At 37.1% G+C, this 27,518-nt stretch overlaps 1 protein-coding gene across 40 annotated transcripts in view; it reads left to right on the top strand.

Moving 5' to 3' along the window:
* FARS2 (phenylalanyl-tRNA synthetase 2, mitochondrial) overlaps window positions 1-27,518 on the top strand; it is a 618,373-nt gene that overhangs the window by 120,812 nt on the left and 470,043 nt on the right. For 29 of the 40 annotated variants that reach the window (XM_019830295.3, XM_019830299.3, XM_019830296.3 and 26 more), the window contains 2 exons: window positions 8,318-8,513; window positions 15,964-16,598. In XM_019830295.3, the coding sequence (XP_019685854.1) occupies window positions 15,987-16,598 (612 nt within the window). In that variant the 5' untranslated portion in view covers window positions 8,318-8,513; window positions 15,964-15,986. Of the gene's footprint in view, window positions 1-8,317; window positions 8,514-15,559; window positions 15,752-15,963; window positions 16,599-27,518 lie in introns of those variants that run through there. The other 11 variants (XM_045058552.1, XM_045058547.1, XM_045058528.1 and 8 more) reach the window with 2 other exon arrangements.

Genomic DNA, 27,518 nt, shown 5'->3' with positions numbered 1-27,518 from the left:
AATAATTTTTAACCTGGAGGCTATTTTTCTATGTAACAGTAATATTTCTAATTGCCTAAAATAGTTTTTAATAGGCAGTTTATTGAATTGATTTAAAACAAGTTTTAATTTTATTTGCCATAGCCATTCTGCTTGCTAAATTATTTCTGGGTGAAAACTTTATTCTTTTTCATTAGCTGAGTACTTTTTTAAAATTTTAAGCCTGTTATGTACATGTACTTTAGTAAGATTATTATACAGTTATCTTACATGTGGAATTTAGTGGATAATTATTCTGTCATTCTGCAAATGTGAATGGAGAACCACAGTATAGGCCTTTCAAATTAGAAACAAAATAAGTGATAACTAGTAGTTGATTCACGTTAAGAGTAACTAGCAGTTTTGGTATTTCATTCATACTAATGGATACTGGTGACATGATCTTAATTTTAACTGATGATACTTTTCTTAACTGAAAAATAGTGCAAGAGTGATTGGGAATCTCTCTGCAGTTCCAAATATGGCGATATCTTTAAGATACTTATTAACCAATCTTCAAATTCATTTTGCAGCGTCTTTGGTCTGCAGTCATTCCCTTGTGCATTTGTTTAATTACAGATTTTAACCTTTTGACTTAGGGCAACAGAACTGATTTCTCTTGGAACCAAGTGCAGTATTTTTCCATTTGTTTTCATGTCCATCACTAGATAACTTTTCTCTGGAGTACCCTTCTATTCTTGAACAATTAAGAAACTTCCCGTGTGACAGAACATTTTCAAAACTTTCATTCTTGAAAATATGGCATTTATTAACAAAGAATGGTATTGGTAGTCATTTCTCAACTGAATTTATAGTGATGAAAAGACACTTCTTCTGAATGGGAGCATTGTATATTCAGATAATGAGTATTTTAAAATTGCTTTTCCAGCTCCTTTCTCCCCCCTTAAGACTTCATTTTAATAAAAGGCATTGTCTACACAAAAGGTAACTCTTACCAAAGAAGACTGAACTGCCAGGGGATTTCTCAGGCTCTCTGATCCGTGTGCTCTGGCACCATTTCTCATCAGGCTTGCCCTCTATGAGCAGCTGCCAAGTTTTCTTGCATAATTGTCTTGACAAATGGTATACTCGTTAATACTGCAACTGGACCTTTGCCAATCTGTGGAAGCCATGTGCCCCAGGCGTCAAGTCTGGTGCCAATTTCTTGCTGGTGGCTTTAAGCCATGCCTTAAATATGTTGTTGAAACCAATGATGGATAAATAAATAGTCACTTAAGGTAAGAAGTACTTTCATTTATCCATGCAAGAAGAGAGCATTTTTGAAAGGGAAGGGACTGCTGGTGTTTCTGAGCTGTAGACCCTCTTGTGTGCTGGCACTACAGCTTCCTGCCTTGCAGGCTTCCCTTTTGTCACTTACATGCTCCAGAATCAATCAGAAAAACATATCTCGGTGAATCCTTAGAGAAAAGAGTTTATTCACTTTATTCTCTTCAGTGCTGTTAAAGTGCCCCAGGTAGAAAAGCCAGGTTGTTGCTATTGGTGCCTACAGTAATTTCCAGGAATTAAGCACAGCGATGCTCTGCAAAAGGATAATTGTGTCTAAATGGACAAAAGTCAAGGAAAGAATATGGGATGCTCTCGGTACAACTGTGTGTTAAAAGGTTTCTCCTAGGCATTTCATGTTATTGCAAATCAATGATTTCAAAAACACAATGTCTGTTTGAGCCTGTATTGGTTGTTTTCTAGTGGGAGAGATATACATGTCCACAGATAGTTACTACTAGATGTATTTGGCATTCAAAGTGTGAATATTTATATTTTAAACATCCAGGTTATTTATATTGACTTCAACTCAACCAGCAGGAGATAAATTTTTGTGGTGCCCTGTTATTTCCAGAATTTGCAAAAACCATATCTTCTGATCTTCTGCACAGCCAAGCTGGACTCTTGGTGATTTTATTCTTTGTGTATTGAACAGAACCACTCCCAGAATAACTTTCCTACTTATTCTCCAAGGTACAGCTATCTAGATAATGTGTGGTCTTGTCTCTGATGACTACTTCATTTGCATATGGCCCTTTTCATGATAGTCTCAGTCTCAGGAGGAAAAACTCTGGCTATGGTGACCAGGACCTGGGTGTATGTAGTTTAATTTGTAAGACCTTTGTCCTATTTGACCAAGTTTCAACTGTGTGTTCTTGGCTTCTCTAACAATTTTGAAGGGGGGGGGGCATTCACATAACGTTTATTAGAGCATACTATTATAATTGTTCTATTTTATTGTTATTAATCTTCTACTGGGTCTCACAAGTTAAATTTTATCACAGGTATGCATAGCAAAAAAGGATTTATAGGGTTCATTACTGTCTTTAGTTTTAGGCATCCACTGGGGGGGGGGGTCTTGGGAGCATATTCCCTATGAATAAGGGGGGATGAGTATACATGCATTTTAGTTAGAAATTATTATTTACATAAGACAGCAGAGCTAACCAGAGAAGTATTTTCTGAACAGTTTATTACTCCTTTGAATCAGCAGTACAAACTGACTAATGATAAGCCGGACTGGAAGAAAAAAGGAATTTTGTTGTTCCTAGATAACTGGTTTACACAGCCTTACTTTTCAATTTATTGTGAAAAGTAATGTTTTTGACGTCTACCTAACCCAACAATGTGACATCTTTAACGGACACATTTAATAGAGCCTGGTGACCAAAGAATTTTATGCCCCTGATAACTCTAAAAGTGAAAACTGCCAGTTATTTTAGCAGCAAAAGATGGGTTTATTTGAGGATAAAAGAGAATTGCAATCCCAGGACAAATGAACTGAGGCAAAACCTCAGGCAAGTCTGGGGAACAAATGAGAGGCAAGCTTTTTCAAGGAGAAAATGAGTAAGTTGGGAAGGCAGTTATGAACTAAAAGTTCCTTGGAGTAAACTCAGAGTTCCAAGTATGGTGGCTTCTCATCGGCTGAGCTGTTACCTGGGGATGAGGAAAGCATCTCTTCCTTCAGCTTCCTTCCATGTGTAAGGTCAAGTCCCAGTAAGGTCAAGTCAGGCTTTTCTTGTTGGGTCTGCAATTGATATTGATAAAGAGTGGAAGGGCATAGAGCTTCCCATCCTGAGACTTCCCGATTTTGTTTCAAGTGAGGCTTCCTGTTAGTAAACATGTTAAAAAAATAAAGGTAATCTGCATGCTTGCTGTAGTTAATAGATTCCTTGGGTTTTACAACTTTCAGTACAAGAACTCAACCTTAAAAATGCTATTGATGCAGTTGCTAGTGCTTGAAATGAGGTTGATCAATCAACACAACAAATGCTTGGTCCTGACTTGGGACTACAATGAAGTTTGAAATTAAACCTGCAAAGGAGACATTGAAGGAAACCATGGCACTAATGAAAAGATTATGTCACACTCTCTTCTTATGCCAGAAGTTGATCATCCAGACTATTAAATAAATTGAATAGATGCTAAATTTGATAATGTTGTGCCTCTTGTACATTCCTTGAATGATGAGGAAATTGCTGGAATTCAGGCCAGCATGAGGAGAGTAGTGCTGATGACGGTGACATTATGAATGCAGATGTGCTAATGAGATTTAAATTAAGAAATACATACTTGGTTTAGTCCATGTTCCTAGCATATAGCTCCTAAAACCCTTGTAATTTCTTTCTTTTAAAAAAAAAATTATTTTTGAGAGTGTGCAAGTGCACGCAAGTTGGGGCGAGGCAGAGAGAAAGGGGTACAGAAGATCTGAAGCCTGAAGCAGGCTCTGTGCTGATAGCAGAGAGCCCAATATGGGGCTTGAACCCACGAAATACAAGATCATGACCTGAGCTGAGTTGGAAACTCAACCAACTGAGCCTACCCAGGTGCACCAGCCCTTGTAATTTCTAATTGTAATTGTAACCCATAGTTGCATCTTTTGTTGTAATATTTAGTTTTGTTCCCACTACCAGAAAAAGCTCCAGGGACATAAAGGTAAAATGGGTGTCTTTTGTTACTCATATAACAAACCCTTCCTAGCACAGCTGAGTTTATATTAATGAAGTGGCTTTTGGCAATCCCCTAGGTTACCTGAGGATGGGGGCTGATTGCCAAGAGAACCAATAAGACCTTTGAGGAGGGGCAGAGGGGCTGGAAATTGAGCCCAGCCAACCATGACAACTGATTTAATCAGTCAGATCTACGTAATGAATCCTCCATAAAACCCCAGAAGGATGCGGTGAGAGAGCTTCAGGGTTGCTGGTCGTGTGGATGGTGGTGTGCCCAGAGAGTATGGAAGCTCCATCCTCCTTCCCACAAACTTTGCCCTATGTGTCTCTTCTATCTGGATGTTCCTGAGTTATATCTTTTTATAATAAGCCAGTAATATAGTATGTAAACTATTCTCCTAAGTTCCACTCTAGTAAATTGATAAAACCTGAGGAGGGGGAACCTCTGACTTATAGCTGGTCATCATCTGGACTAGTGATTGGCATCTAAAGTGGGGCAAGGGGGCAGTCTTGTGGGACTGAGTTCTTAACCTGCGCTGTCTAATGCTATCTCCAGGTAGATAATGTCAGAATTCAGTAAATTGTAGGGCACCCAACTGGTATCTGCAGAGGACTGGAGACGTGCTTGGTGGTGTTGAAAAACACACATCACAGCAGATGTAAAACCCCATAACTGCTGTAGTGAAAAATGTGTCATGAGTTAATTCTTGGCCCTTGAACAGTGAGTGTGCAGTGATAACAGTAAACAAGGGGGAACTGAATTGAGGAGAGCCTGCTAGGCCAGAAACCCATGATAAAGAGTTAGACTGAAACAAGCCTTCTTAACTTCCATGTATCAGGGCTGGCCCATCATTAGATGGCCAGATTGAGGCTAATGATTACCGTGATGGTAGTAATACTGCCATACTTTTCTGAGATCCTCTGGCAGTCCCATACAATGAGTTGCATATAAAGCATAGGTAGTAGCTTAGTTTGAACTAAGTTTTAGTGAGAACTTTCCTTTAGAAATAAATATTTGTTTAACCAAAATACAATGTAACATTTTAGCTTTAACATGCATTAAAGACTTCATTAATGGGTGTAATTGAAAATCATTTATTTGGTATAGGATCTGGCATTAATTTCCTAGAAAATCTGAATATCTTAGGGAAATAACGTTGAGTGATTGGCATGGTGATTGTGACAGTTGATTTATAGCTAGGGAGAGGAAATTGGAAAGGCACAGAAGTTTATACATGCCAAGCATTCTACCTGCATTGTTCTAAAAAAATAATTGCTTAGCGGGTCATTGAACACAATTAATTAAACTATCTATGGCCATGTTACATTTATACTGGTGGCATTTATTCTTGATGTAGTTATAAGTGGGTTTAGTATAGGCAATTAAGATGGCTAGAGCTCAACTCAACAGATATTTTAAAACAACTTCTTATAATCATAATTCAATATTTCATAATAAAGAACTTTAATTAAAAATTTAGTATCTGTTTAGAAAGTTTAGAAATATAAAAGTACAAAACAGAAAATAAGGACTGGGGATTATAACTATTAAATCTTGCTTAGTTCCTAAATATAATATGTGTATATTTATAGGTATAGATATATATTTACATAGTTAAGATCATATCATACATAGAATTTTATATCCTATTTATCACTTTATAAGTATATGGTTGTATCATTAAAACTCTTTGAAACCATTATACTTTATGAGTGCATAATATTTTATTGTATGGTTCTATAATTTACTTAATCACTCCCTTGTTGGGGGATGTTTATGTTGTTTCTAATATTTTTGTATTATAAATCATGCTATAATGAAACTTCTTTGTGTTTAACTTCTGTCTTCATTTACATTATTTCCTTGTGATAAATTCCTAGAAAGGTAATTACCCTGTCAAAGGGTATGAACAGTTTTAAATCTCTTGGTAGTACTGAATTCCCTTCTAGAAAGGTTGCACCAATAACACTCTCACTAATAATATAGCTGCCTTTTTAGAGACTTTTTTTTTTTTTTTTTTTTTTTTTTTTTTTTGGTATTCATACTACTCAGCAGGAGCATAAACATACTCTTGCTTTGCCCTTTTATGAGTAAAAGTTAATGGAAGTTGGCCATTTCTCCACCATTATTTTAGTGGGGTTAAATGTATAAACTGTGTTGACTGAGCCACGCTTCATATTTCTTGGTAGAAACTGGAGGTTAATGGAATGTGCCTGATCTCTTTTTTTTCTTTTTTTTTTTGGTATGGTTATGACCATATGTGGGTCATGTTTGCTAAGTGTGCTTTGAAGAAATTACCAGTCAGGCAGACTTAATGCGCTGCCTGGTTTCATTTACATACAAGACCTAGAGAGAAATTGAAAGGACCGACTGTTTAAATCGTTACAAAATTCATTCATTCTAACAACAAACATTTGCTTGATGTTTTGCTAGTTCTAGTCACTTGTGCTAGATATATAGTGGTAAAGACAGTTTATAGCGTTCTCATGTGGCCTATTGAACAACCAAAAGCATCCAAGTATAATTTGTGACCATGTAACAAGATGCCTCAGATACCTTTTTATTTTTATATATTTATTATATTCACTTAATTTACTTTTTTAAATAAAAATTGTGTATATTTAAGGTATACAATATAATTTTTTGATACACATATATGAAATGGTTTCTACGATCCAACTAATTCACAATCATTTCTTCACATAGTTACCATTTTTCTATGTTCAATGAGAGTATCTTAAATCTGCTCTCTGTGAATTTCCAGTATTCAATACAGTATTATAAACTATAGTTGATGTCATGCTGCATCTTTGTACCTTTTGACCGACATCTTTTCATTTCCCCCTCCACTCCACCCCTATCTTTCTACTCTTTATGCTTCTGTGTACTTGCTTTTTTAGATTCTACATTATAGGTGAGATCTTAACTAGACTTAAGTTGAAGTAGAAGGAACATTTACCTGGGAATTAGGCCACTACGTTCTCACCTCTGACTGACTCATTGGCTGCACATCCTTGGGGATATAGCTAATCTTTGACTTGATATCTACAAAATATGACTGTTGGACTTCATGATCTCTGTGATCCTTTCTAGTTTTCTAATTTTTTAAATTCTTCTGAAGATTGAATAGCTCTCCCTATTTATAAGCTGAAATCCATATACTATTTCGGAAGCTAGTTTATATGCTAAAAACACAATCTTGGAAATCAGTTTTGATCGTTTTGGTTATAGAATCCTCATTTTTCTTATATGGGGGTCTAGATCTGCCCTAATATACCTACTAGTCACATGTGGCCAATTTCAGTTAAAATTAAGTAAAATAAAATTAAAAATGAAATCCCTCAGTTGCACTGGCCACATCTCAAATACTCAATAACCAGATGTGGCTGGTGTCTACCATATTTGACAGTGTGGATATAGGACAGTCCTGTCATTGCAGAAAGTTCTGTTGGATGGCATGGACCATTGGTTTTTGGTCAGAATAAGCTCTGTCTTGTAAATAACAACACCATTTGTCAAAAAGGGCTGGAAAAAAGTGATCCAGTGTCTGTTTAAGGTGTACTGCTTATGGTATGCTAGGACTTCTTTTTTCCCCTCATTTGGTTCCAGTGTCAATTTTTTAAGAAGCATTTTCTGTCCAAGTTGGAACATGGAACTAACTACATTGCTTTTGACACTTGCAGAAGATGAACTTTAGCCTCACTTCCCTTAAGGATTTTACAGTGTTAAAAGTCTTAAATGTCACTATATAATTTTTCTTTAAAAATAATTGTTTGGGGGCACCTGGGTGGCTCAGTTGGTTGAGCACCTGAGTCTTGATTTCAGCTTGGGTCATGATCTCACAGTTTGTGAGTTCCAGCCCTGCACTGCACTGATAGCACAGAGCCTACTTGAGATTCTCTGTCTCCCCCTCTCTCTGCCCCTCCCCTTCTCTCTCTCTCTCTCTCTCTCTCTCTCTCTCTCTCTCTCTCTCTCAAAGTAAATAAATAAACATTTAAAAAAATTGTTTTTACCGAGTTTCAGTTTGGGATGATAAAAACAGTCCAGGAATAGATGGTGGTGATGTTGCACAACATTGTCAATGTACTAAATGCCACGGAACTGTACACTTAAATTTTATGTGTATTTTAAGTGCAGAGAAAACAATTTGCTCTGATTACAAGGAAAATGAGTGTCAGGGTAGCATCAAAATAAAGCTCAATATATTGTCTTTCTGCTTTAGGAGGAAGAGTAGAGGGTTTAATTCTGTTAAATGTGTCCCAGACTGGGTTTCCCAGGAAGCAAACTCTGAGGTGAAGTTTAGCATGCAGGACACTTATTAATTATGTGGTATTGCTCTTGGCAGCAACACCTATGGGGGACTGAGAAGAAGCTGGATTGGGCGGAGGGAGAAGTTGAGCTTCCGCACAGTCCCAACGAAAATCTCAGTCACCTGCATGGGGGCCTGTCAGCCAGCCTTTCCTGAAACAAACCACCCACCATAATGGATGCAGACTGCTCCTGGAAGGTTGTATGACCCTGGGCAAGGCAGTTTTCTTGAGGTGAGGCTATCTTTAAAAAAGGCTGAAACCTGAGGGGCATCTGGGTGGATGAGTCCTTCTCTCTTGAGGGCAGATTTGGGTAGTGCAGCACAGTTACTCATGGTAGTAATGACATCAAGTCAGAAGTTTGTTTTCTAATAATCCACAGTTTTGGACTATGTAAATAGAGGACCAGAAAGTAAGAGAAGAAGGACTCTTGTGGTGTTAGGTAATTTCTACAACTATCAATACCCAAGAATAAAGAAAAGGCAGGTTCCAGTCAGATTTTTCATTTATTTTCTGGTTTGAATTTATTATTTGTAATTATTTATTTTTTTCTTATAAATACAAAGTTATGTAGTAGCTATAAGTAAATGTCATTTAGAGTACCATAATATTTTTTTTTTTATGTCCTGTGATCTGTAATTAGTCAAAGTAGCTTAAAATACTGTATGTTTGCAGAACTTGGAATGACCAAAGAAGGAAGGAAAATATGATGGAATGAATTAGTCCATCCTGTACACTGGAAGAGATGACCCCTTATCTTCATTGTTCCCATCATCAACAAACAACAGCAGTGAGCACTTTTTATAGGGCTCTGAGGCACTCACTCTAAAGCCAGCAGAGTGATTTTGCCTTCTGATGTTTATGGGAAAATGTATCAAAAGAAAGTCAGTATGAACTTACCTGAATAGCCTTTTAAAAAGAGTTTTGGCCCATTGCAGACATCTCAAAATGTCCTTGTAAGTAATAAAGTAATAAATGTCCTTGTAAGTAAAATGTCATTGCATTTTTTAGTAGTAGTGACTACCTATAGCATATTTTTTTCAAGTCATGGTAGAGTGAGAAGTACACAGAGTTCCTTATGTAGTCAATGTATGACATTTTTATATTTATTTTATTGCACTAAAACTTTTACCACTGACTAAAGAAACTATTATTTATACCTTTGTTTTTGTTCCTCTTTTGTCCCCATCTTATTTTTCTTCTTCAGTGGCTTAGAGTATATTGGAAAGGTCATGGGATTTTAAAGTTAGAAGACAAGGATTCGAGGCCCCTATTTTCTACTTTTACCCATGGGAATTGAGTTATGTCACTTATGAACTGGTATTTCTTTTTCTGTGAATTGTGATGAATAATTATGTGTACTACAGGAGGTCTTATTGGAATCAATAATAATAAAATGCATGTGAAACTATTTTATAAAATGTAAACATTCTTGTTATTGCGTATTTTTTCAAAAGCGATACTGCATTCTTGATAAGGAGCTGTGCTGTATTCCTATAGGATATTCCTGTAGGATATTCTGACTTACAATGATTGGTTAATCGAAAAGTAGGCCTAACATTCAGTTAAGAAAGCTCTGGGGACCCAAGAGATTGGAGTGAAATGGGTTAAAATTAAGGGTGTGCCAGGAAGATAGGTTATCTGGTACTAAGTAATATTCAGATCAATATCCACCAGCCTCCAGAATCCTTGATTGGTGACTTTCTTGGATTTGTACAGAATGTATATTAAATATTTATTTATTTATGAAAAATCAGTAATCTTTGGGTCTGTCTAGAAAAATATTCTAGTGATTGCTCTCTGCTGTTAGGTTGTTCCTGGATGACAGGTCACGAATTAACAGGTATTTCTTTTTGGCTGACTCCTGACTTCCTAGTAACCACATCAATCATCCTTGTTTCTCTAGTATTTTCCTACACATTCTGGGCTTATACTTTCTCTAAATCAGTTTCCTTTTACTTTTTCAAATTTTTCATGTTTCTCCTAATTTTTATTTTCTACAAATAACTCTTAAATGGATTCCCCTTAATTTCATGCACAGTGCCCTCCTCTGACCCTGTTTTCTAATATTTATAACTTTTCACTCTAAATTACAGCATTTGTCTTTGAAAAAAAATCACATTTATTTTGTGAATTTGAGATCATACACAGTATTTTTATTTATAAGTCTACAGCTTTCCTTGAGAGATTAGGACCATCTATTAAAAGTTCCTTCAGCTTCCCTTCCTTGAGTCTCAGAAGTTTTAAATACTTTCATTTATTCTCTCATTGGTATCCTCCTTCATTTTTACATCTTCTGTTCATTTCTTAGCCCATTATTGTCATAGACTCTCGGTCTAAATTTCTGTCTTGTTTAGCAAGACAGTGGGACGTAGGATGAAAAGTGAGATATGGCTAATGTCCAGGAAAAGACAAGAGCCCTGAATAAGGGTCCTTGCCCTGTTTTTATTAGGATCAGAAGGCTTACAAATATGGAGATGGATGTGCACAAAGAGACAATGAATCTGTGAATATTACCTTGTGGATGTGAGGGAAAGGGGGTCTTGAAGATATCTGGGGTTAGGGGTTTGGGTTAATACAAAGCAAAATCCTAATGCTGGGCAGTTGGGTGGAAGGTTGTTTACAACAGACATGAGGCAACACTTCTGTTTATCTTAGCTAGCCTAGGGGATGAGTCAGATAGGGGAAATAATCTCAGAGTTAACAAAGCACGTTTCTTTTTGTTGATCATCTCCACTCTGGGCTGTTACACCTGCAGTGCAGTGGTCTGTAGCCCAATTTACCTATTTACCTAACTTGGTCCTTTCCTCCTGTGAAAGCAGCTTTTTGCTATAGTACTAAATTGGGGGTGCTTCCACCCTGAATATCTAATCTTGTTTATTTCATATACCTATGTATTGGGCACCTGTGTACCCTTCTTTCTGGGCCTTTGCCCCTCCCTTTCTATTCTGGGGACTCTGTACCTCCTCTCTATTCTGGGATGCCTTTGCACCTCCCTATTCTTGGTTGCCTTGTCTTGTTTGCCCAAACGTGGGTGTGAGCATCCTATGGCTTTGTATTTCTTTATGCCTTGCTAACCCATTGGTGTAAGCCTGGGGGATTCTTAAGTTTATCCCCCACCCATTATAATCTGGTTTCTGTCCTCACTCAGCCATTGAAATATTGAAATTGCCCTGTTGATGATCATCTTGTCAAATAATTCTTTACTTTGCTCCTTGCCTAACCTCTTTGTTATACTTTATCCTTTGACCAATTTTCTTTCCATCCTTTTCTGTTTTTCTTCTTTTACTTCTTCCCTCCTCTTTTATCCAGTATCAGGGGTAGTGCTAGAGTCTGGGTATACAAAGATTTACATGAGAGAGAGAGAGAGTTAGTTAGTTCTACTCTCAAGAACCACATAGTCTAACAAGAAGACAAATAGTAATAATATAGCATGCTAAGGATTGCACATTCAGTAGCATTAAGGTTTGGAAAACACCTTGGTTTCCATCTAAAACTTCATTGTGCTTAGCTTCTGTGATACTGTACTCTTTGGTTCTCTTCTGGCTTATTCTTTATATACCCTTTCCTTGGAAATATGATAATTTCTAAGAGTTCAGTCTTTTGCCGATTTTTATTTTTGTTCTCACTTGCCCATGGATTCTCATATACCCTTATGATGTTACCTCTTACCTCTATGCACATAACTTTCAAGGTCTACATTTCTAGCACTAATCTCTCACTTTTTCAAACCCATACTACAGACTGATTCCTAGAAATTACTAACATGACTGTCTTAACCCATTCTTAACTTCAACCTATCCAAAGCTATTTCCTTCTCCAACCACAAATACACATATGAAAATCACTTGAACAGACAAACAAAATTCATCCTGTGTTTCTTCAGTGAATAACTTTATTGTTTTCTCTGTTATCTGGTCTCTAGAAGTCTCTGGGTCATTTCCAACTCTTGATTCAACTCATCTCTTACATATTGGGCATTGGGTTAAGTACATTATGAACAAGATCTAGTTTAATTCTTTTACTATGAGGTTGGTATTGTTTCCTAAATTTTTATACATGAGAAACTTGAGAGTCTGAAAGATCAGGCGGTGTGTCTGAGGATAATACGCAGTGCCTGACTGGCCAACTTAGGGTCACACCACGTGGGTGTCTCTGCAAAGTGTGGTCTTTTGCCCATTGTATTGTATTGACTTCTCATGGTTGGTCTCATGGTCTCTTCTCTACCAATGTTAGCACATTTAACATACACATTTGTACTTTTGTTACTTTTTGTGGCTCTATAATCTGCATATATTTGTGAGTAGGAAGAGATTCTTAATAGTGTGGAAGAACTTTTCAGTGAATTAAGCTAAAACAGGGCTCAGCAGACTTTTCTGTAAAGAACAAGATAGTAAGTATTTTAGGTCTTTGCCGCTGAAGACCTAGTCTCTGGCAGCTATTCAGCTCTGCCTTCAGAGTAGAGAAGCCACCACAGACAAACTATAAATGAATGGGCATTGCTGCAGTCCAAGAAAGCTATTTACAAAAACAGAACATGGGCAGGTTTGGTCCTATGGTTCTAGGTTAAATAGTATTTCACTTCCACTATCTAAACTAATGGGTTTTATTTGATGTATTAATTTATTCATTCCTGTATTCATTTGTGCACTTAAAATGCAATTATGTGTAATCATGTTCACATAAGAAAGAAGTTAAGAGAGGTAATTAAAGATGTGTAATTTGAATTTAACAGTCTGGGTCTATTGATTGAGAAGTACTTGAGTTGCTCAGAGTTCTGAACTTTGTTCTTGGGAAGATGTAAGAGTTTCTGCAAGTTGCATGATCTGTTTAAGCCTTAGTTTCTTTGTAAAGTGGTAGGAATAGTACTTATCTCACAGTGTTGTTGAAAGCATGAGATAAAAGACCCGCCATCAATAGAAGTCTGACTGCCATTGGTGGTATTTTCCCATGGCTCCTGTGTTTCCCACATGAACTTTTTTTTTTTTAATGTTTATTTGTTTTGACACACACATACACACCCACAGCCACAGCCACACACGAGTGAGGGAGGATAGAGAGAGAGGAAGTGCGAGAATCCCAAGCAGGCTCCATGTTCTTAGCACAGAGCTCCAGGCTGGGCTGTATCTCAAGAACCATGAGATCATGACCTGAGGCAAAATCAGGAGTCCAGTGCTTAACCAACTGAGTCACCAGGTGCCCCTTGAACTCTTATAGGAAATTTGACAGAGACAAAAGGAAAGGAATCTTGCTGGATGGAACTGGGAATGTTATCATAATCATTATTCTCTCCCTGTAAGAGATGATAATAGAAGAAAAAAACCCAAGTAATTGTTTTGGGTGGGGAGAATACACAGTGGGGAACATAATGCCAGGGCTTAGCAGATTAGATAAAAAGCCTGGAAAAGAAGACAAGATAATTAAACTTTGCTAATAAGTAAGGTAGAGGTGGGGTGAGGAGAACAAAGAAGGGGCATGAGGATAGGGCACAGATGTGGGAACAGAACCTAGAAGTGCATGTGTGAAGGGCTGGGAATTGAGAAGGAAAAGAGTCAGCAACCCTTGATTAACTGCACCAATAGCACCTTCCCCAGAAGAATTCTGAACTTTGTGTAACAGCATATGCCTTTGGAGGGAATAAATGCTTTCTCATGTCTTGCCAAGGGTGCTGAGCTAGGTAGCTAATAACCTAACAGCCTGAGTTTGTGCCAAGATGTATAAGGTGGCACATGCATATTTAAAATTCCTGTCTCTTGCATTGACAAGCCCCTGAACACTGTAGATAGGAAGACAGATTCCCCCTGAAGCTCACCCAAAAACACTTTTAGAAACAACTGACAAAATAGTGCCGTATTTGAATAAATCCAGGGAGTTCCCGGGTATCTTGTGTCATGACAGTAGTCTCTGGCAAAGGTATAATGCACAGGCTTCTAATAAGCAATCACACACACCCACAATAACTTAACTTCTAGCTAGATATTTTCAGTTGCACTTTTGAACCAGTTACGTTCTGCTGCCTGGGTACATGCTCAGTATGCTTTTGATGGTCACGTGGAACAATAGAATTCCCTTCTAATGCAGCTTACTATGACGAAGGTATGTACTTTCTTAGTATGATTATAGGGCCATTAAAGTAAAATAATTACTTGGTTGTATGCTTTAAAGTAGCTCAATAGATAAAAACAATTCTAAAAGTTTGAAGGCGATTTCGGTGATTTAATTCATAGTAAATTTTTTTATGAACATAGGGAAATGACATCTAAAGATTTTCATTACTGAGATCCCTGAGTCAGTTTAAAATTTGCTTCTATGACCATATATTAGTGGCCCAGACTCTTCCTCTGTTGTCTTAACTCTTCAGTGCCCTAAAGTTCAGTCAGCTATACCTGGGTCTTTGTCACCTTTTTGTTTGTTTGTTTGTTTGTTTGTTTGTTTATTTTGAGAGAGAGAGAGCACGTGTGCACATGCACGTGTGCAAGTGGGGGAGGGGCAGAGAGAGAGAGGGAGAGAGAGAATCTCAGGCTCCATGCTCTCAGTGCACAACTCATGAACTGTGAGATCATGACTTGAGCCGACATCGAGTCAGCCACTTAGCCATCTTAGCCACCTCATCTTTGACGTTGAATGGCCTGTGCCAGGTGACTTCTGAAGTGACTTTCCACTGTGAAATTTGATGATGCTTGTCTTAAATTAATTAATTTGGTCTCTTCTTAGATTAAATTCTAGGCATTTTTTGTTTTTTAAAGATTTAGTCAGTACTTTGTTTTCTGACTGCTCTGTATCCCTAGCCATGTAAGTGCAGCCCTTCTCCTGGTTTATTGTGGGTGTATAGTAGAAACTTGCTCTTTCGCAAAACAAAAATACAATGGTAGGATGCTGCAGTGGTATGACACACATTTAAATGACACGACCAAATGTGAGTACAGAAAAGATTTGCATTTATAAAAATAACTTCAGCTGTCCATTGGTATAGTCTATCACTTTGTATAATATTTCCTGAAGTTGTTTGTTTTTGTTTTTATAAAAGTGAAAACTAAAATAACCACCACCTGAAGTGGTGTATTTTATTTGAAACATCAAAAAAATTTTAATGTGATAACAATTTTGTAACATTATGTAACAACATTTTGTAATATATGGGATAATCCAGAAGTCATGTCTGTCACAGGTAAGCCGAACTTGGTAGTTAGGAGGATAAACAGAAATGTGCAGGATGGCTGTTTCAAATATCATCTGTTTGTTCTGCTGTATGTAATCATGTGTTTCCTTTAATTAATGAGACTTTTCTAGGGTCAGCCAAGCCCTCCCTGTCTTTTGGATGATCCCTCTAAACTTCTTGGTTCTCGAATAGTCCAAATACAAGGAAATTGTCATATTTAAAGTTTTATTCAACATAAGGGATTCAGGACATGACATGATGTGATAAAGGAAGATTTCTTCAAACTCAAGGACAAGGGAAGGAAAACTTGAGAGTAGGTGTCTAAAAGTGACGTCCAAGGTTCTTTTGACTTAGAGCGGTGACTATTAAGCCTCTGGCAGCAGATTTCCTTAATTTGATCTGTGTGAAGGAGGTCGTGGGGAGACAGATGTCAGGACAGTGAGGGGTTGGGAGGAGACACAAAGGACATGTTTACTTTTTACAGTGTGAAGCCTGACCTGTGCTTTGCACGTGTGCTCTTTCCAGACTCTGTGAAATAAGTTTCTACAATGATTTGTTCGACACTCAGGAGAGTTGGCCACATGCATATCTACCTGGTGAGGAAGGCCAGCGGTGTCTCCAAAGGCCATCATCAACATACTGTGGGCTCAAGACCTGCTGCTTCAGAGTTTGCTGCCCGAGGAGCTTCGGGCAACGTGCTGGAGCTGCTGGGCAAATCCTACCCTCAGGACAACTACAGCAACCTCTCCCGGAAAGTTCTCTCCAGGGTTGGCAGGAATCTGCACAATCAGCAGCATCACCCTCTTTGGCTGATCAAGGAGAGGGTGAAGGAACACTTCTACCAGCAGTATGTGGGCCGCTTTGGGACTCCGCTGTTCTCAGTTTATGACGACCTTTCTCCAGTGGTCACCACCTGGCAGAACTTTGACAGCCTGCTCATCCCAGCCGACCACCCCAGCCGGAAGAAGGGAGACAACTATTACGTGAATGGGACTCACATGCTGCGAGCTCACACGTCCGCACACCAGTGGGACCTGCTGCATGCTGGGCTGGATGCCTTCCTGGTGGTGGGTGATGTCTACCGGCGCGACCAGATAGACTCCCAGCACTACCCAGTGTTCCACCAGCTGGAGGGTGTCCGACTCTTCTCGAAGCATGAGGTGAGTCTTGAGACATTTCTTATCCTTGACAGAAGGCCTGGATGTTCTTGTTGAAGTCCCTAAAGTTTATCTCAATGAAACCACTTGTCCTTGACCTCATTTTGCATTTGTGTATTATACATCCTTGATGATTTCCTTTGTACAGGCCAAGCCTCAATATTTTTGATTGATTTGTTGTGTTGGTACCTACAGAAAGTAGTGGGCTTTTGTTTTTGCCTGTCTGACCTTATTCTTTCAATATTGACCTGCTTTTTTCAGAATTTCTTCATATGAATGAATAGTCAGTGGTTCAAATCTATCCTCAATCCAAAAGGAGGAACATACAGTGCTGAAATCTGTGGTCAGATTATTCTAGTTCTCAGTTCGTAAGAGTTAATTATGTGTTCATGCTGTTAGAGGTTAATGAATTTCTTATACAGTATAGGGGACTGGCAATTTATTGGCTGAGATTGGAAACCGTTCTTACCCAAGCTCTTCCCTTACCCTTCCCTGCTTTACATTTGTAGGTGCTTTACATTTTTTTCTTTGTGAGGTGTCTTAGTTGTTGCTGTTCCTGAAGTGTATGTGTGGATACTTAGTGCTTTTTGATTGGGAAATCTGATATTCTAGTTATTCTTAAAAGCACCCAGCACCTTGCATTTGTTAGTTGATATCATAATATATTGATTTCCTAATTTTTTTTGGCAAATTATGAAAATCCCTAAAAGCTTGAGTCTGTTTCCTAAAAACCTGCATTAGCACTAGTCTTTCATTCATTTATTTTTAAGTCTCTATTTTTTTTAAGTTTATTTATTTTGAGAGAGAGAGAGAGAGTATGAGCAGGGGAGGGGCAGAGAGAGAATCCCAAGCAGGCTCTGTGCTGTCAGTGCGGAGCCCAATGCAGGCCTTGAATTCACGAGCCAGGAGTTCCTGACCTGATCTGAAACCAAGAGTCGGACGCTTAACCAGTTGAGCCACCCAGGTGCCCCTGTCTGTTTTTTTATGTAAGAAACAAATGGAATTAAATGAAGCACAACAAGTATTTTACTTTTACTCCTTTAGCACTTCTTCCAAATGTGTTAATTGAAATAGGAGGGATGATTATCATCACAAAACTCCCTCCTGTGAACATAAGCTAAATGGTTGTTGGACATGGAAAGGAATAGTATATGATCCCTAGGCTAATAATAAGTGACCATTGTTTTCTTGTATTAAATGAGTCATGTCATACAAGACACTTCCTTTTGGAAGTGAACAAAGACAGGTGAAAGTCGAGGAAATAAGACCAAGTGGTAGAATGTCACCTACAGTTAATGTCCTGGAGGAGACGTATGCTAGTAATATGATGTCCAGGTCACAGCAGCGGGCAGGTGCTCAGCCCAGCTTACCTCATTAAAACACCGAGAAAGGAAAGCGCTCACTAATTTGTAAGCCTGAATGCCTTGAAAGTGGCAGGGAAAGCTTCGAGACTTACGCTAGCATTTTAATGGAGGAAAAATCCTTAGAAGGTGGAAAATAGGAAGAGGAGTAGGAAACTGATCTTGATCTTGTTTTCTTATTTGGGGTCCAGTCCAATTTAGTGGGTAGCAAACATGACTAATCTGGACTGATAATGTTACTGTATTTTCTGCTGTATAGTTTAAAAAATTATACACAATACCTACACATATAAAACTAATGATATAGTTTGATAAGAGTTCCTGTTTATTGTTTCGTTCACTCCTCTTGAAAACTTCATGAGATCGATTGTTTACATTTGAACCATGAGGAATCTGAAGTCCCCAAATGTTGCCCCAGGTTACCCAACCAGTTGGTGGTAGGGCTAAAACTTGAACTCAGGTATTTGTAGTTCATTGCCCATTTTTCTGTATTCTGTTGCTTTTCAGGGGGCTGCTTTGTAAGTGGAACCTGTTTATGACCCAAGTAAAATGTTAGTTTCAAGAATGGTGTTGGGGAGAGAGAGGGTTTTTTTTGTTTTTGTTTTTGTTTTTTAATTCTTGGCCTCAACTAAAGTGTTGGTACTAAGTCTGACCTAATCTTAACCCTCAAAAAAAAGTTTTTTCCTTCTTTTAGTTTATTCCCCTAGGAATAGGACTTTAAAGTAACTTTAATCATGTTACTTATGTAATATGTAGTTAACAATTATATTATTATCTTTTAATACAGAAGTCCGGTTTTTAACAATCTGTGTAATTATTATTTTAATCACTATAAGGTATATGTCAACAAGAAGAAAAGTAAATACAGAGGTATGGGTAAAAGAAATAATGATAAGCCTAGAAAAAATGGCTGAATTATGACTCTCTCTCTCTCTCTGTCTATATATATATATATATATATATATATATACACACACACACACACATACACATATATATTTTAACTATCAATTGTTAAGAAAACCCTTTTTATTTAGAAAAAAGGTTAAACATATCAGTACTCACAAATCTAAGTGGGTTAAATTTACCAATTGAAGACATACATTATCAGGGGTGCCTGGGTGGCTGAGTTAGTTAAGTGTCCGACTTTGGCTCAGGTCATGATCTTGCAGTTCAGGAGTTCGAGCCCCACACCGAGCTCTTTGCTTACAACTTGGAGCCTTGGAGCCTGCTTTGGATTCTCTGTCTCTCTTTCTCTCTCTTTACCCCTTCCCCACTTGCTCTCTGTCTGTCTGTCTGTCTGTCTGTCTCTCTCAAAAATAAACAGAAAAAAAAAGACATACATTATCATAATGGATGTTTTTCAATTAGAGAGGTCCAAAACAAAACGATACTAGAGGCTGAAAATAAAGGGCAGGAAAAAGACATATCAAAAAATACTTACCAAAAGAAAGCTGGTACAGCAATATTAATATTAGACAAAATAGAATTTATGGGAACAATGATAAGTATGAATAAAGAATACATCAACCATGATGCTTTATGAATCAGAAATTTTAATGTGTCCAACATCATAGCCGTAATACATAAACCAAAACTGAAGAAATAAAAGTTAAATTTGATAAATTTATAACCATAGTAGAATTTAAATGACTTGAATCAAAAATCAATGGATTAAGAAGACAAAATGAGTAAATATGCAGACAACCTGAAAACATGATTAACAGGCTTGATTTATGTTTATGTTTAAAATTTTGTAACTAAACTAAAATCCTGTAACTATACACACACACCGATTCTATCCCCAGAGTTAAAGGCATACAGTGTGGGCTACTTACAATAACTTGTCCATAGACTAGCAGACAGCTGAAGTCTAAACAATTGTCAAAGAATCAATAACATAGAACTATGCTTGACTGCAATGTAGTTTAGGTAGAAAGCAGGAAGAAAAGAAAATAAAAGAAAAGAAAATAAAAACTTTTCACATCCTCAGACATTTAAAAATTCACAGCTATAGTATTCATGGGTTAAAGAGACATATTACAGTAAATTACAAATCACTTATCACTAACCAGCAATGAAAACACTCTCTTTAGACTGCTCAGATGTGGGGGAAAATAGTCACTTTATTTTGTAGAAACATAAAACAAAATGGGTTGGATATAGCTAAAAAGGTACTTGTAGTACATTTAATTTAAAATATACTTAGGAAAAAATTATTTTTTAAGTTTCTTTGAAAAAAAATTGTTTTTTAATGTGGGGCGTCTGGGTGGCTCAGGCGGTTGGGTGTCCACCTTTGGCTCGGGTCATGATCTGAGTCTGTGAGTTCGAGCCCTGCGTCAGTCTCTGTGCTGACAGCTCGGAGCCTGGAGCCTGCTTCGGATTCTGTGTCTCCCTCTCTCTGACCCTCCCCTGCTCATGCTCTGTCTTTCTCTGTCTCAAAAATAAATAAACATTAAAAAAAATTAAAAAACATTTTTTTAATGTTTATTTATTCTTGAGGGAGAGAGAGACAGAGCATGAGCAGGGAAGGGGCAGAATCTGAAGCAGGCTCCAGGCTCTGAGCTGTCAGCACAGAGCCCGATGCGGGGTTGAACTCACAAACCGTGTGATCGTGACCCAAGGCGAAGTTGGACGCTTAACCCACTGAGCCACCCAGGTGCCCCAGGAATAATTTTAAGCCCTGAAAAATATCTATCAACTAAGTTCAGTTTAAGATGCTAAAGCAAACAGCACTGTTTTTAAAAACTGGAAGATAGACGGGTTGAATCGTTTTTAATAGTCCCAAATCTTACAAAACAGCAACTGGAATAGCAAAGCCCATCTCCAACACAGCTGGGTGACAAGTTCTCCCTCAGATCTTCACAAATGCTGGGAACTCACAACTGACAGCTGGATGATCTGCATTGTGTCAGCAACTGAGGCCATGGAGGGAACCAGTGGTGGCTCAGGAGATCTGAGTCTCTCAGAGAACAAACTTTGGAGAACCAAATTTACTAGCAGGCCTTTGACATTTAGTACTAGTTAATAACATTGTTCACCAATGACCACCAACATCCCAAAAAGAAGGGTCAGGGCCAGCCTTTTGGGTCTCCTGATGAAAGAATACAATGCCAACTCTAAAGTCTTGCCAAAAAATTTGGACCTGAATGTGATCAAATCTCTAGATCCAGCTCCAAATTTATAGAAAGTACAGAGTACAGAGAAACATGTTAAACAACACCATGGAGAATTAATAAGCAAAATCCAGCCTGTGGGAAATGTGACAGCAATGCTACTCAAGATGTTACCTGCATAATGAATAAATAGAAGAATCAATAGGAAGACCTTAGAAATGTTTAAGGAGCAGTGTTTAGAAATGTTTTAGCCATCATATTCATTTTGTTGAATAGCATATAATAAATTGCTTCTGGTGTTCTTAGATGATCTTGGCGAGTTGCACGTGTTCAGAGTGTTTAGTAGTTGTGCACAGTGGGACCGGGTCTTAGTATAAGACCGACTGGAAATCTAAAACCATCCTTTCAACACAGATAGTTTGAGAAGCCTGCTCTACAGGATGAATGATTCAGTTTTGTCAAATAAATGGCAAGAACATTAAAGATGAGAAGAAAGATCAAGTAATCACAATGTGTAGATCCTATCAAGAGAAAACATCTTTAAGGGAAGAAATCATTTGAGACCACTGGGAATTTGAGTACTAACTGAATATTTAAATTTAATGAGTTCTTTTATTTTTATTTTTAAAGGTATGATCATTGTATTATATTTTTATAAAGTCATTTTCTTTTAGATATATATATATATATATATATATATATATATATATATATATATAAATACTGTGGGTGAAATGATCAGATGTCTGTGGTTTTCTTCAGAATAATATGGGGATAGGCATTTGGGGATGAATGGAAGAGGATTGGTCATGAATTGTTAATTATCTAAGCTTGGTGTTGGATATGTGAGGATTCATTATCCTTTCTACTTTTGCACATATTTGAAATTTTTCTGATAAAAGTTTAAAGAAAAAGACTGAAGGAAAAACACTGGGGTCAGTCAGTCATTTCATTAGAAAAACATTTGGTGAACACAAACTGGGGTCCAGATCTTTAAGAAGGTTTCAGACAATCATGAGATGCTCCGTGATTTCATGTGGGAAACAATTATTATTATTTCTTTAATGCTTATTTATTTTTGAGAGGATGGGGGGCAGGAGAGACAGACAGACGGATAGACACACACAGGATCTGAAGCAGGCTCAGTGCTGACAGCAGAGTGACAGTGAGATCATGACCTGAGCCAAAGTTTTACACTTAACTGACTGAGCCACCCAGGTGCCCTGGGAGACATTTATTAAGATTAAAAAACAAAGAGGAAGCAGGAGATATTATTATAAGAGAATACATTGCTTTCCATAGAAGACTGAAGCCAATTAAATCTAGGATCATTATCCTCTCTTCCATCATCCTGAGATGACTGTACATGTTTTTACCAAGTCTGAAAGGCTTGTACATTGTTTCAGAGAATAGAAAGAGAGACCTATCAAGCTCATTTCATGTGGTTAGACATGTTCATATACAAACTAGATGAAAAAGAAAATTTTAGAATTTTCATCTTTATGAACATAGATGATTCTCTAATTTTTTATTTTTTTATATGCTGAATTTTACTTACTTATTTATTTATTTATTTATTTAAAATATGAAATTTATTGTCAAATTGGTTTCCATACAACACCCAGTGCTCATCCCAACAGGTGCCCTCCTCAATACCCATTACCTACCCCCTGTCAGCCCTCAGTTTCTTCTCAGTTTTTAAGAGTCTCTTATGTTTTGGCTCCCTCCCTCTCTAACGACGATTCTCTATTTAAAAAAATTTTTTAGGGGCGCCTGGGTGTCGCAGTCAGTTAAGCGTCCGACTTCAGCCAGGTCACGATCTCGCGGTCCGTGAGTTCGAGCCCCGCGTCGGGCTCTGGGCTGATGGCTCGGAGCCTGGAGCCTGTTTCCGATTCTGTGTCTCCCTCTCTCTCTGCTCCTCCCCCGTTCATGCTCTGTCTCTCTCTGTCCCAAAAATAAATAAAAAACGTTGAAAAAAATTAAAAAAAAAATAAAAATAAAATTTTTAATATTTTTAATTTTTTTGAGAGGGAGAGAGAGCAGGTGAGCATGAGTGGGGGAGGGCGGAGAGAGGGAGACACAGAATCCGAAGAAGGCTCCAGGCTCTGAGCCAGCAGCACAGAGCCTGACGTGGGGCTCAAACTCATGAACCGTGAGATTATGACCTAAGCCGAAGTCGGACGCTCAACCAACTGAGCCACCCAGGTGCCCCAGATGATTCTCTATTTTAATGAATAGATACAGAATTTTTAAGTGATATATTTGCAGATTTAATTCACTGATGTATTGTGTTCTACCACATTATTATTATAAATTTATTCCATTATATTAACTTCTGTAAGGAGAAAAAGCATGTGATCGCCTCAAAAGAGGTAGAAAAGTAATTTGATGGCATTTAATGTTTTATGACATTAAAGAAGCATTGGATGACATTAATGACTTATACAAACTTTTAGTTAGGAATATAAGGGAACTTTCTTAACTGACATGATATTTGTCAAGCAGTCACAGCAAACATCATAATTAGTGGTGACTCATTATAAACATTTCTATCAAAATTAGCAATAATTTGGGATTATTGCCATTACTGGTGCTATTCATCATTGTGTAGAAGTTCTACTTTATGTAGTAAGCCAGAAAGAGAAATGGAAGGTATAAGCATTGGAAAACATGAGATAAAGCTGCTTCATTTGTAAATGATATGATTGTTTGCCTCAAAAATTGAATAGAATATTCAGGTCAATTGTTAGAACTAATGAGAGAGTTCAGTAGAGTTGATGGGTGTAAAGACTATAATATAGAGAAAATACATTTCTTATTCATAAGTAATAGCCAATTAGAAAATATAAAGGAATAAAGATTTCATTCATCGTATCAACTAACACTTTGAAGTGCCCAGTTATAGTTGTTTCAGAAGATGGTCAAGATATTTATGGATAAAATTACCAGATATTATTAAAAGATGTAAAAGAAGAAGAGAAAAAAGAGAGATATGTCATGATCACAGATTCGTAGTTAGGAAACAATATCATGACAATAGCAGTTCTTCCAAAATCAATCTATAAATTTGGCACAAATCTAATCAAAATATCCACTGGGTATTTTAGAGAAGTTGAAGGACTGATCTTCAGATTCATAGGAAGAGCAAGTTTATGAATAGCCAGAATAATTTTTACAACACAGGTATAATGTGCATGCCTTACCAGCTGTCAAGACTTCTAATGCTGTAGTTATTAAGATGGTTTATTATTGGCACAAGTTTAGTCAAATAGAGAATTTTGAAATAGCTCTACTCATATTTGTGATTTTATTATCTTACTATAAAATGGAGATGATGTTAAATAAGTGGAGAGATGATGGATTCTACATGAATTGCTCGGAGACAATTATCTGTGTAGGGAAAAAGAATTGATCTTTATCTCACACCTAATTCAAAATGCAATTCTCGGTGGATTGACAATTCCACCAATTGTGAAGAGGTCTTTAAAACTTAAGACGATATGAGAGATTATTATTATTATCACTTTGAAGGTAGATTATAATATTGTAAACTGAGACTCTCTAAACAAGAAAAATCCTAAATAGAAAACATTGTTAAAGAGTCACTACATTAAGGTAAAATTTCTGTCTAATAAAAGCCTTCATAAATGAAGTTGAAAGACAAGTAACAGGCAGGGTGGAGGTATTTGCTGTGTGTATAGCTAAGAGATTAATGTTATCAAATAAAAAGGTCTTAGTTTGAAAAAAAGAATTCAGTAGGGAAGGTCTGACAATACCAAGTATTGGCCAATACGTGGAGCCATGGCAATGCTCTGGGGGAGTATGAAATCAGAACACCTGAAATTTCATGCCCACATATATACTTAGATATGTTCTAAGATTGAGTGCTTATATTAGCAGATAGATGAGAATGTTCATAGTGCTATTAGTATTAACCCAAACTTGGAACAACCCATGTTTCTACCAAGAGTAGAACAGATAAGTAAATTATGGTATATTTATACAGTGGTATGTGAGTGAAAATAAGTGAAATCTGGGAAATATCTGTGAAAATGAGTAAGTCACAAGGATATACATCAATATGACTGAATATAGAAAGTAGTATTAGGCAAGGAAAGAAAGTTACAGAAACTTACATTGTATAATTGTATTTATGTAGAGTCTAAAAAATGGGAAAAATTAATATGTTATATAGGGGTTCATGCATATGTTGGAAAATTAAAGAAAGCAAGGGAATAATGAAAAAATTTAGTTATTACCTCTGTTAGGAGCGGCGAGGGGATTGTGGTCAGGTAGGGGCTTGAAAGGGGCTGCGAAGTTTTTGGTATTGTTTTCTGAAAATGGATATAGGTGGCGAGCACACGTGTATGTGCTTTTATTCGTTAAACATGATACACTATACGCTATATGAATGATTTATTGTGTAAATTTTTAAAAATTATTCATCTCATCAGCATTAATAGTCTATCAGCTAGTAAACAAGTACGGGTTTTATCCGCAAATAACAAAATGCAAAGTACTAGAACCAAATATTGTTCCAAATCCATTAGATTGGCAAAAATTAATAACCCTGGCCAGTAGCAAGAATCTAGAGGAACCACAAATCTTGTACCTTTCTTTTGGGAGTGTATATAGTTGTCTCCACTTTGTAGAGTTATTTGCTAGTTTTTTTTTTCTTTTTTAATTATATGCTCTAATGTGGCATTTTTTTCTTTAAGTATAAAGAAAGTATTGGCTATTTGTACACTGAATACTTTATTTTAGTTAACATAAATAGAGTACGTATGTCAATAAGGATGAGGTTTTAATACAGGGTTGAGAGAAACAAATAAGTTATGAGTGATACCAAACTGTGATGTCTTTTTTATTTATTTATATTTATTTATTTATTTATTTATTTATTTATTTATTTATTTATTTATTTAAAAATTTTTTTTTTCAACGTTTATTTATTTTTGGGACAGAGAGAGACAGAGCGTGAACGGGGGAGGGGCAGAGAGAGAGGGAGACACAGAATCGGAAACAGGCTCCAGGCTCTGAGCCATCAGCCCAGAGCCTGAGGCGGGGCTCGAACTCACGGACCGCGAGATCGTGACCTGGCTGAAGTCGGACGCGTAACCGACTGCGCCACCCAGGCGCCCCTGTGATGTCTTTTTTAATAGATATTTTAGAATATGCCCAATAACAAGTGTTCTCATTGTATACTTGCTTATGCTTTCTTTGTTTTCACTTGTTGTAGCTCTCTTTCCTTCTCTCTCCCCCCATCACATATACCGTGTTTTTTTGGTTAGATAAATACGTAGGTAGGTGTGAGAAAAATATATGGGAGTGATAAACATCAAAATCAAGACACTGATTACCTGGCAGGCGAAGGAAGTGTGAGTGGTGGCAAGCATCATTATTCTTTGCTAATAATGCCACAAATTATGATTTTTTTTGAGCATAGAAGGATTTTTGAGATTAAAAAGTTTGAGCATCACTGTTCAATTCCTTCAAAACTGAATTTTTACTAAACATGTGAGGCATTTATTTTGCAAAGAGTAGAAAATCTCATGTGTTTGACAGACCCACCAGAGGGAGCCCATACAAATCCTGTATCTATTTAATCTGATGTAACAACAACAAAAAAATAATAAGTACATACCTGGACCTGTTCAAAGAAGCTATATTTTCCTTTTGTCCCTGGAGATGTCTTGTCCTGTTCCACCAGCTGTGTCCTGTGTACGATTCTTGTGAATGCACTCAGTACAGGAACGCATCGAGGGGCTGTGGAGGAGGTAGGATGCTCTGCAATTTATTCTTCACTGCAGAGTCTTTGTTTCCTCAGAGTGTCTTCATTGTCTTCATTCCCCTTAAATGACTTCCTCTGGGTCAGTTTTATCCAGAGTCTTTCTCTTACATACGCACCTATGCAAGCTGTACTTCTGTCTGACTTTAAGATTGTTCATGATGAGCCTTCCTTTCTTCCTATTTCTGTCTTTATTATTATTAAAAAAAATCTAAATGCTGCTTCTTTTTAATTTTAAGAATGTGTGTATCTATCTTGTTTTTGTCTTCTTGGCTAGTAATTCTCAAACTTGAGTGTAGTAACAAGTCCTCATTCATTCACCTAGTTTTTGTTGATCTTCCAGGAAAATTATAAATATAAGAGCAATGTAGCAGGTTTTATAAATATATATTTGTTCACTTTAAAGGACTCTTCCTTGTCCTGAGATTATTTCCTTGCTACTTTCATAACTATCCAAATATTTCTTTATGAAGTGATGGTGATAGAATTTTAAAAATATGCCTGTACTTGGCAAAATAAAGCATTGCCAACCTTATCTTCCTTCCTAGAATTTTTTGAAATTTTTACCGGCCTACAGAATACAAAGTAAAGTCTTATATTTCTAAGTAAACACAAGTATGGTGTGATAAATGGAGACATAGCTATATTATGGAGAAGT

The sequence above is a fragment of the Felis catus genome, chromosome B2, assembly GCF_018350175.1.
Source record: "Felis catus isolate Fca126 chromosome B2, F.catus_Fca126_mat1.0, whole genome shotgun sequence".
NCBI classification, from domain to species: Eukaryota; Metazoa; Chordata; class Mammalia; order Carnivora; family Felidae; genus Felis; species Felis catus.
The sequence above is the reverse complement of the archived record's forward strand: the minus strand, read 5'-3'. Positions and strand labels throughout refer to the sequence as shown.